This window comes from Epinephelus moara, chromosome 14 (genome assembly GCF_006386435.1).
Source record: "Epinephelus moara isolate mb chromosome 14, YSFRI_EMoa_1.0, whole genome shotgun sequence".
Lineage (NCBI taxonomy): Eukaryota > Metazoa > Chordata > Actinopteri > Perciformes > Serranidae > Epinephelus > Epinephelus moara.
The window spans coordinates 4,310,875-4,321,716 of NC_065519.1; the positions used below are offsets into that span (position 1 = coordinate 4,310,875).

Here is a 10,842-nt window from a genome sequence, read left to right on the forward strand (position 1 = left end):
AATATATATATATATATATATATATATGTATATACATATATATGTGTATATATGTGTGTATATATATATATATATATATATATATATATATATATATGTGTGTGTTTGTGTTACCTTCCCTCCAAAACTGGCATATTAAATTGATATTAAAACACTTTAAAACTTACACCTCAGGAGTTCTTACCTGTCGGGATCCTTCGGGAAACGGTGGAAGGCCAGGTGCGGGGTGTTCCACTAATAGTTGTTGCAGTTAATTGCACTACACTGTTTTCTTTGACTTTTTTTCTCCTCTCTCCTTGACATCTTGCATGTTGTCTGGGCGCAACAGTCCAAGCTCAACAGTCCAAAATGGCGGCAGCGCTACCACAGCGCTCCTAGTAGCTGTTGGCAAAAATTCAACGGAGCTTCGCCTCTTGGTATCCATGCTCTTTGGCAGAAGCTTATTGNGGAAGGCCAGGTGCGGGGTGTTCCACTAATAGTTGTTGCAGTTAATTGCACTACACTGTTTTCTTTGACTTTTTTTCTCCTCTCTCCTTGACATCTTGCATGTTGTCTGGGCGCAACAGTCCAAGCTCAACAGTCCAAAATGGCGGCAGCGCTACCACAGCGCTCCTAGTAGCTGTTGGCAAAAATTCAACGGAGCTTCGCCTCTTGGTATCCATGCTCTTTGGCAGAAGCTTATTGCAAAGATTGCAAAGCCATTAAGTAACCTATGTAAACGCTGATTGTCTGATTTTACTGTGTATACTACCTTGTGCAACCCACATTATGTTCATAATGATATATATAGGCAAAAATGCTGTCTGTTGCTTCTTTAACTTTAAATTCTAAAAAAAATGAGCGAAAAAGACAGAAATATGTAAATATCTGTTTTGCAATGAAAAGAACTATACAGTGTTTGAAACAAAAGAGGATGGAATGTGCAAAAGCTCACAGTCCATCCATCCATTTTCATCTGCTTATCCAGGCCGGGTCGCAGGGGCAGCAAGCTTAGCAAAGTACTCCAGACGTCCCTCTCCTCAGCAACGCTTTCCAGGTTCTCCTGGGGGACCCAGAGGCGTTTCCAGGACAGATGAGATACGTAATCCCTCCAGCATGTTCTGGTCTGCCCCGGGGCCTCCTACCAGTTGGATGTGCTCGGAAAACCTCTAACCGGAGGCGCCCAGGAGGATCCTGATCAGATATTAAACCACCTCAACTGGCCCCTCTCAACACAAAGGAGCAGCAGCTCAACTTTGAGCTCCCTCCTGATGTCGGAGCTTCTCATTCTATCTCTAATGCCGAGCCCAGCCACTCTACAAAGGAAACTCATTCCAGCCACTTGTATCCTAGAACCTACCTCTGGTCACTTCCCTCATGACCATAGGTGAGGGTTGGAACATAGATGAACCAGTAAATTTAAAGCTCTGCCATCTGGCTGAACTCCCTCTTCACCATGACAGTCTGCCCGCCGATCCATTTCACACTCCATTCTACCCTCATTTGTGAGCAAGACCCCGAAATACATAAATTCCCTCGCTTGGGGCAGTAACTCTCTCCTAACCCAGAGGAAGCAATCCACCATTTTCCAGCAGAGAACCATAGCCTCAGACTTGGAGGTACTGATTTTCATCCCAACCGCCTCACACTCGGCTGCAAACCTCCCCAGTGCATCGTGGAGGTCACGGTGTGATGAAGCCAACAGAACCGCATCATCTGCAAAAAGCAGAGATGCAATTCTGTGGTCACCAAACCAGACCCCTTCCTCCCCACGGCTGCGCCTCAAGATCCTGTCCATTCTATCACAAACAGGATCAGAGACAAGGGACAACCCTGGCGGAGGCCAACACCCACTGAGAGCGTGTTTGACTTTGTGCCAAGAATGCGGACACAGCTCTCAGGTTGGTTATACAAGTACCAGATGGCTCGTAGCAGTGATCTTGATACCCTGTATTCCATCAGTACCCCCCACAAGACTCCCCATGAGACGTTGTTGTAAGCAGATGTAGACTGGATGGGCAAACTCTTTTTTAAAAAGGGGAACCACCACCCCAGTCTGCCACTCCACAGGTGCTATACCTGACCTCCAAGCAACACTGACAAGGTGTGTCAGCCAAGACAGCCCAACAATGTCCAGAGCCTTCAGCATCTCAGGGTGAATCTTGTCCACACCTGGTGCCTTGCTGCCAAGGAGCTTTTTGACTACCTCAGCAACCTCTGTCAGGGATATGGACAAGGGTTCCCCTGAGTCTTCATACTCTGCCTCCTCCGTGGAGGTTGTGATGGCCAGGGTCAGGAGTTCCTAAAGCATTCTTTCCACTGCTCAACAATATCCCCAGTCCTGGTCAGCAGTTCGCCTCCCCTGCTGAAGATAGCCTGAGACAAGCCCTGCTTTCTCTTCCTGAGGCATCTAACGGTTTGCCAGAACTTCTTTGAGGCCAACTAAAAGTCCTTCTCCATAGCCTCCCTGAACTTCGCCCACACCTGGGATTTTGTTTTAGCAGCCACCACAGCTGCAGTCCCTCTGGCCAACTGATACTTGTCTGCTGCTTCAGGAGACCCCTGGGCCAACCAAGCCCAAGACTTGAGACTATGAGGTCACCCAACCAATTGTACACTGGAGATACAAAGATAAAGATTTGCAACAAAAAGATTTATCTAACAAGATTTCAAAGTTTCAGATTTTGTATGTGTAATACTGCCCACTTAGACTACTACTGTCATGAAAAAAATGGGTAATAATTGCGTTTAGAGTCAGGAAAGCAACAATCTTACGTTTATTTTAGAGTTCTGCACACAAAGGCTCTCTTCAGCAGAACTGTGTGGTCATGGTGTGATAAAATTTCGGTGACAGTGGTGGTAACATGAACAAACTGCCCCACAACTGTCAATAGTTTGATTCAAATGATTGGAGAACAGAAATATATGACGTTTTCCTACTGTAAATAATAATTATAAAAAGAGGGCAAAAAGTCAAATACAGAAATCTCTCATGCAAAATAACTAAAACAGTTTTTTGAATGTTTTTTGAACGTGATATCCAGTTGTCACAGCATGTCTCTATAACTGATAGACTGTATATAATAATGGAGGTTGCTACCGTGACATCACCTATTGGTTTGTGGACTGCTGTTTTGAAGCCTTGAGTTTGAATTTCAGCCCTCTCCATCTGGGCTTTTTGGAGTTAAGGAGTGACCCTATTTGGATGAGAGGGTGGAGCTGTTGAGGAGCTAGGCGTGGATCTAACTCGCAGAGTGCTGCAGTACCTCGCAGACAGCCTGTCACTCAAAAGCTGTGCCCTTAATTATGCATAACTTCGGGCCTCAATAAAATGTAAATGGGTAATTTAAAAAAAAAAATTCACCCTCTGTACAGTTGTCATAAATGTTGAAATTAACTATAAAGACAGAAACTGTTTTTTGTACCAGGCTGTAAACATGTTTATTTCTGCTGGAAAGTTGGGCATTTTAACATGGGGGTCTGTGGGGACTGACTCTGTTTTGGAGTCAGCCTCAAGTGGCCATGCAACTGCAGTTTTTTGCACTTCCCCATTGCCTCTAATTTTTCAGTCTTGGAGGTTGCTGCTCAGTATAAATGTTTCATAAAGCATTAAAATAATTGTTTTAGGCTTGTGTGAAGCTCATGTTTTTGTTTTTGTTGCCCACAGAACTGCCCACTTTCCCTGCTAGAGCCTTTGCTGTCCTGGCTGTTGTCTTTGCTGCGGGTCTAGCAGTATATTTTTGGTACAACACCATTCCAGGTATGTTGTATGTTGTCACCTGTTACCTCTGAAAGCTTCTAGTACAGTTTGTGTGTTTGTATGCAGCTGTTTCTTGTCCTCTCAGTCTCCCAGGTGGAGGTGGAAGAGGGGGTGTGGCTTGTCAAGCTTCCTTGCAAAACCAAAGTCCAGCTGCCTGATTGCGCTGTAGTGGAGTGGAGCCGCTGTGCCCCCAAGCCCATGATGATCCACAGTTATCAGAATGGCAGTGACCTGCTTGTTGTGCAGGACGAGTTTTACTGCGACCGCACAAAGATGGAGAAAGAGCCACTGAAAACTGGAGACCTCAGTCTGACCCTGAGAGAACCCTGGAGTAGAGACAGTGCCACCTACATCTGCACCGTCCACTCGCACACAAAAGTCTGGATGCAGAAAGTCATACGGCTCACTGTCAAATGTCAGTATTGTAGATGGATGTCAGTGTAGGCCACTGCTCCTCCTAACTTCAGTACCTCTGCTAAAAAGTGTAAAACTGAAAACTGATGTTGTGGTTTGTTTTCCTTCTAGCTGTCATTAAGGTAGTGGAGGTCAGGGAGTGTGCTAAATCTGTCACACTGCCATTCAGGACTTGTGTTAAGCTGCCTGGAGATGCAACAGTGGAGTGGTGTCGTATGGACACTGGCACACTCGTTGCAGCCAATTTGAACCAGCCTGGGAAGAAGAAAAACTCTTACAGGGGCCAACTGAATAAAAACCTGTTGCAAACTGGAGATCTCAGTCTGACCCTGATTAAACCCACTCAGGCAGACAGCTCCATATACTTCTGCACTGTCTGCGGGTACGGAGACGTCCTATTGCAGATATTCGTACACCTCAATGTCCAAGGTCAGTACTGTCGATACAGATCAGAGGTTGTAGTAAAATCCAGGGAAATATTGTATCACTAGTTCAACATCACCAACATGAACATCTCTCTGTGGTTCATGTGCAGCTGGGTTATCAAGGCAGCAAGTATTTGAGACAGCTGAAGAAGTGATCCCAACTCAGGCTGTCTAACACCTTCATGCTAACACATGCTAACGGAGCAGACGGGATATGGCTGGTTATGCAGCCAGTCACCAGAGGAAAATGTTGGTATTGTTCATGTCTGCAAACCATGGATACGTTTCATTTGTACGTTTCATGTGTTTCTAAAGTGACACAGTTCTAATAACATGTATAGGCGCTGACATCTGGAGTTGCCACTAAACCTTAGCAACACATCACAGCTTTTTCAGTTGTGTTTGTGCCAACATACCAAGGTGTCTTTCGCAATACAACACGGCTATGCATCGCTGTGTTTACAACCACCTTTGTGCAACCGACCCTGGGTGTTTCTTAGTGACACATCACAGCTTTTCCAGCGGTGACTGTGCCACCACACTTAATTATTTTTGTAGCGATGCATTGCTGCATTTACAGCAATGTTTGTGCAACCAAACCTGAGTTTTTTAAGCAATTCATTGCAGTGTTTCTGTCATAAGAATTTCTTTGAAATGACCTTTAAAGCAAATAGAGACCGGAGCCGAAATATCAAAGTTTAACAGAATTTATTATCTTGTACAAGAGGAGTGTTTCACAGTGCAACACACAAGATGAGGTTACAGAGAAAAGTTCGACTGCCCATTGGTTCGACATCCCATTGTTCCGACCATATTAAACTCATTGTTCCGAAGTCTGTTCCGAAATCATCATGATGCCCTGTGGTTAAGGTCTGGTTAGGTTTAGGCACAAAAACCACTTGGTTAGGGTCAGGAAAAGATCATGGTGTGGGTTAAAATGAAAAAGAAAGTGACAAACACATAAGCCGTGAGCCTGCTCCGCCTCAAGCTGGTCGCGGCGCACCATACGCCCGCTGCGAGCTGTTCAGCACCGCGGACAGTCGGACTAATGGGATGTTGAACCAATGGGCTGTCGAACCAATGACATGGACCCATGTGAGGAGCGTTTACTACAAGCTTTTATACAGTATATTTGGGCGTTGGAGTTTGGGGGTTTCAGTTCCCCTAATCTATCAAATACACACTTCATTGATAACAATGGTTATCAGTTGGTGTGACGTCTTGTCTCACTGTCCTCCGGGTTACCTTGCCCTTGTCCTGTCTCCGACCCTCTGTTTCTCTCGTTTCCTCTTACATATATAATGACAAACTTCCCTTTGCACTTAACCATCTGCTGATCTTGCAGTTGCTATAGCATTAAACAGGAACCTCCAGCACTTGCACAACACAATGACATGTTTACATCTTGTGATCATAATTTTTGTAAGAGTTTCCAGAGGCAGTTGTGCCACCATTCGTCGGTGTTTTTCAACAACACACTATAGCATTTTCAGTGGCATTTCCAGCAATATCTGTGCCACCAAACCTTGGTGTTTTTTAGTGACACATCACAGCATTTCTAGCAGTATTTCCAGTGACTTTTTCAACTTTTCATGTGTCTTCAGTGACACATCACAGCATTTCTAGCAGTATTTCCAGTGACTTTTTCAACTTTTCATGTGTCTTCAGTGACACATCAAAGCATTTCCAGCTGCGTTTCAAGCACAGTTTCTGCCACAACACATTGGTGTTTTTTAACTTTGCATCTCTAAGTTTCCAGCTGCATCTGTGCCACCAAACCTGGTTGTTTTGCAGCATTGCAGTGTTTCCAGCAGCATTTCCAATGGAGATTGTGCCACCAAATCTGGGTGTTTTATAGCAACACATTGCAGCATTTCCAGTGGCATTTTAGCCACCAAACTTGGGTGTTTTTAAGCAATACATTGCAGTGTTTCCAGCAGCATTTTGAGCAGACATTGCGCCACCAAACCTGGGTGTTAACGACACATGATGGAATTTCCAGTGGCAATTGTGCGGGTATCTTAAGTATTTTTCCCAACCATCTCCAAGTGGTTTTTGTGCCTAAACTTAACCACATGAATGGTGAAGTTTCAACATAATGGCTACATAATAATGTACAAATGTCACATATGGTTTGCAGAAATGTGCAGTGCCAACATTTTTTCTTGGATTGAGTTTGTTTACTACCTTAGCAACAACTAGTGTGACATTGCAAACAGTAAATACATTGTAAACATATACATTAGCCTGTCGGATTCAGTGTCGCTTGTTATTGTTAGAGTTGTGCTCGTCTTGCGCTCGTGTAGGTTCAGTGTCCTCAACCTGACAACCCACTTGAGATTGGAGTCTGGGCAGCACAGGGCCATGGGTAGACCACTCTCAGATATCAAATTTGGACCGCAGTACCCATTTTAATATTGTTCCTTTCAAATCCAGTAGTGATGCAGCCTGAGAGAGGACTTTTCAACTCAACAGTTTTCCAGCAGTGATACTCCTTCCTCTTCTTAACCAAGTGCTAAATATCAGCCAGAGTCTCTTTCTGTAAACATCTAAATGAAGCTGTGAGGAACATTAACAGAAAGTCTTCTCTGACTGAGTGACAAAAAGCCGTCACATTAACAGACAGAAGAAGACGGTAATGTTACGTTGTCCATGTGTTGTGTCCAGCAGGAATCTGTGCTGACTGTCTTCTCTTTGCAGGGAGAGGATTTTAAAGAAGAACAGGCCGAAGATGAAACAGACGTCACAGTGAACATGCAGTTGATGAGTAGCTCCACTGAACCAGTGTAGTGTTCTCTGGTTAATGTGTCTCACTTGTCTGTTGTTAAAGCTTTGATGGATCATCGCTGGATTCAGCGGGGGTGCTCTGGGGTTTTTTCTTAATCAGGGTGTCTGTTGTGTAAAATAACTAAAGAGGGATTGTTTTGAGTGTTTTTGAATTCCCAGTTTTTGAGTTCATGTGCTTAATGTTGTGTTCACATCGAACGCCATGCTGATTTTTACCTTGCATGATTATAAAGTTGCTGGAGTGTTGGGAGTATTACACACTTTGCGAATATTCGTCCTTAACCGCTGTCCTAACAGCTGTGCTAACTAACTGGGAAGGGCAGCTAACAGCTAACGTTCACTCAGTTCATAGTGTATTACAAGGAATTGAAAAAGCTGAAAATGTCAACCTGAGCAAATATTGCAAATTTCGCACGTTTGTGTCATTGTGTTGCCTGGCTGTCTGGTCTTTGCATTAACTTTGTATGCTTTCTCACTCCCGTGTAAACCCAACATAAGTTACTGACTTAAACACACTTGAACAGTTTATTGACGTGAGCAGTGTCGGTTCAAGACATTTACTCAAGTACTGTTCTTAAGTACAAATTTGAGGTACTTGTGATTTACTGGAGTATTTTCTTTTCATGCTTTTCAACTTTGTGTGATTTACAAATGTGTTTATTCTCATCAGCTCTTGTTCTTGTTTTATTTACATACTTTCACTGAAGGAATATTTTTAATGCAGGACTTTAATTGTGTGGTATTTGTACTTTTACTGCAGTAAAGGCTCTAAATACCTCCTCCACCACTGTCCATGTCTCATTAATAATTACTCATTTAAAGCCCCGTTTCCACCAAACACTGTCGGTATAGTACCTCTGGAACCAGCGGTAAGCCTTCAGACATGGTACCTAGACCCTCGGTCTGTTCAGACAGTCCTCTTAAATGTGGGCGGGGTTGTTGTCACTCACTGCTCCGTCCAGCACTCGCTGTATTTCCTCATCAGCGGTGACACAGATGGAAGTCTGCACCTGGTTTATCGTCCACAGAACGAGGCTGCACGCCCACATTTTCAGAACAAAATAGAACAGGCTGCAGTGAGAGTCTCTCTCCATGGGATATTTAAAAATAGCAGCTTTGTGCATTTAGTCCTTCTCAGGCAAGCTCAGGGGTTTAGTGTTGCTGTAGCCCACAGGAAGTGAGGATTAGAATATATGACCTTCACATAACCTGGTCGAAATTAACATATATAAACACTTGAAGATCCACTCATTACTAAAAGTGTGTGTCATATAAAAACTAAAGTGATGGTCAAAGTTGTCAGTGAAATTTAAGGTGTGCTGATGGATTCACGTCATCAACTCATGCATTGAGTAACATTACAAGTTAACGTTCCACCTTAAAAGTTGTTTCACCCGAGAGTGGGGTTTGCATCCCGTAAGATTGTAAAGCCAAACCCTGTTTTTTTTTCCTAAATCCAACCACGTGTGTTTGTTGTTGGGGAAACAAAACGTCAATTTGCATTGTTGCACCGATGTAGTGCTTTTATTTTGAAAGAGACTGTATGTAAACATTGAATTTCCTGTGAAAACAGAAGTATATCTTGAAAACAGACAATGCATGTAACAGGCTGAAGTTAACACTTCATCTGAGAACTTCAACAACCAACACACCCAGGATACCTTGGACGTCGTATGTGGACGTTGAAAGTCCATGACCAAAACATCAATATGTCGGAGTGAGAATGTGTTGGTCATTGAAGAGGCCCTGCCTTCAATTCTGGCAAATTGTGGATAAAGAATTGGGATACACACAAATCCTCTGACTGAAACACGCGTCCCTTGGTAGAATTTGAAGGATCCTTGACACAGGAGCAGTCCTTTGGTCAGATTCAATGGCGTAGCTGTATAGGTTTACCTCTTTGACTTTGAGAAGCACCAACTGTGTTGTTACTGATCTGAATGTCTCCTTCACAAATGATTCAGTCCGATGTTTCAGACATCAGCCACTAGGTGGCAGCAGCACAGCATGTCCTCAATAATGTAGGGCAGCAGTTCCCAACCTCCTTTCTTCTGGGGTGTCTTTTCTATCAGAGTAAACTGACGATATTTCTTATTATATTCAAGACAGTACATAACAACTGATAAACTGTACAATTAACTCAATGAGTTGATGCCGTAACTGCAGGAAGTTTTTGCAAAACAATGATTTGGATGAAGTTTGAGCAGATTATTTTTTGTTCTATTTAATCAAAGATGACTTTTCCTGATATTTTAAGGAACTTTTTAATGTGATTCTCTCTGATTTATGTATATTTAAAATGTTAAACAATCACACATACTTAACAATCCTTTAATGTAATGTTTTCTTCTCCCTGTGGCTCAGCCATTGTTCTATTAGCTCACGAGTTGGCAACCTTTTTTTTGTGAAAATTCTGTTTATTCATTTTTCACATTCATTGAAGACAGAGATGACATACAGAACATAACAAAACACAACATAACACAGTATAGAACCAGTGCCATGAGAAGAGAGAGGTCATCCATGGGTCCCAAGTCTTATGAAACAGCCGTGGGCGACTTCTAATAGCACAGGTGATTTTCTCTCGGGGAACGCATGAATTGACCTCATTAATCCACCACCATATCAGGGGGATCTTCGTGATGCATCTTTTGGCAGCTGTAATGGCTAGGCTCACAAAACCCTTTGTCCTTTGGGAAGGGAGCTTCAGATCAGTCAGATTTAGAACATTGTGATCCCAGGTGTTAAAGATATATCCTGTAACAATACATTTCGAGGATGTTCTCAATTTCAAGCCACCACTGTCCAAGCTTAGGGCAAGACCACACCATGTGTATGAGCTCTGGTTTACAACTGGGCAGAGAGGGGAAGAATTGGTTTTAACACGGCTCAGTCTCTCAGGTGTAAAGTAGGCCCTATGTACTGTATAAATTTGGAATTGCAGAGTCTATACCTGGTATTGATACAAATTCTCTTTGACCGCTCATTAATCTCACCCCAGCATTTGTCTATGATCTGAATACTCAGGTCCTGTTCCCACATGACTGTTGTATTAACCCTGGAATGTTTAAATAGTAAGCTGTATATTTGTGATATGTGTTTACCTAGATTGTCGTCAAACAATAACGACTCCAATGAGGAGTTCTTGGGTCGATCTAGAGAGCCTCCTTGTTTAGACTGTATAAAATGTCGGAACTGTGAAAATCGGAAAAAGTGCGTGGCTAGAATTTGGTAACCCCTAAGTCCTCAAAAGACTTCAATGTGTCCCCAGGAGTCGACAAGCTTTACCATCAAAAGAGCCATTTTTGGCCAAAAAAGAAAAAATGTCTTGAGCTTCGTAAAAAAGGTGACACAGCCTTTTAAGTTGAATTTAACCTATCAACACCACTAATAAGATCTAAATGAGCGTTCATTAATATGTTTTAGCACAAAAAAAAAGCTTTTTTACACCTCTGAAAATCAAGAAAGCCTCATGAC

The 10,842-nt window shown here is 43.0% G+C and overlaps 1 protein-coding gene across 1 annotated transcript in view; it reads left to right on the forward strand.

Annotated features, from left to right (window-relative positions):
* Window positions 1-8,083, forward strand: part of LOC126401184 (uncharacterized) — a 17,956-nt gene extending 9,873 nt beyond the window's left edge. The window contains exons 4-7 of the mRNA XM_050062300.1: window positions 3,647-3,739; window positions 3,825-4,154; window positions 4,265-4,582; window positions 7,279-8,083. Coding sequence (XP_049918257.1) covers window positions 3,647-3,739; window positions 3,825-4,154; window positions 4,265-4,582; window positions 7,279-7,292 — 755 coding nt within the window. The 3' untranslated portion in view covers window positions 7,293-8,083. The remainder of the gene's footprint in view (window positions 1-3,646; window positions 3,740-3,824; window positions 4,155-4,264; window positions 4,583-7,278) is intronic.
* Window positions 8,084-10,842: the final 2,759 nt, after the last annotated feature.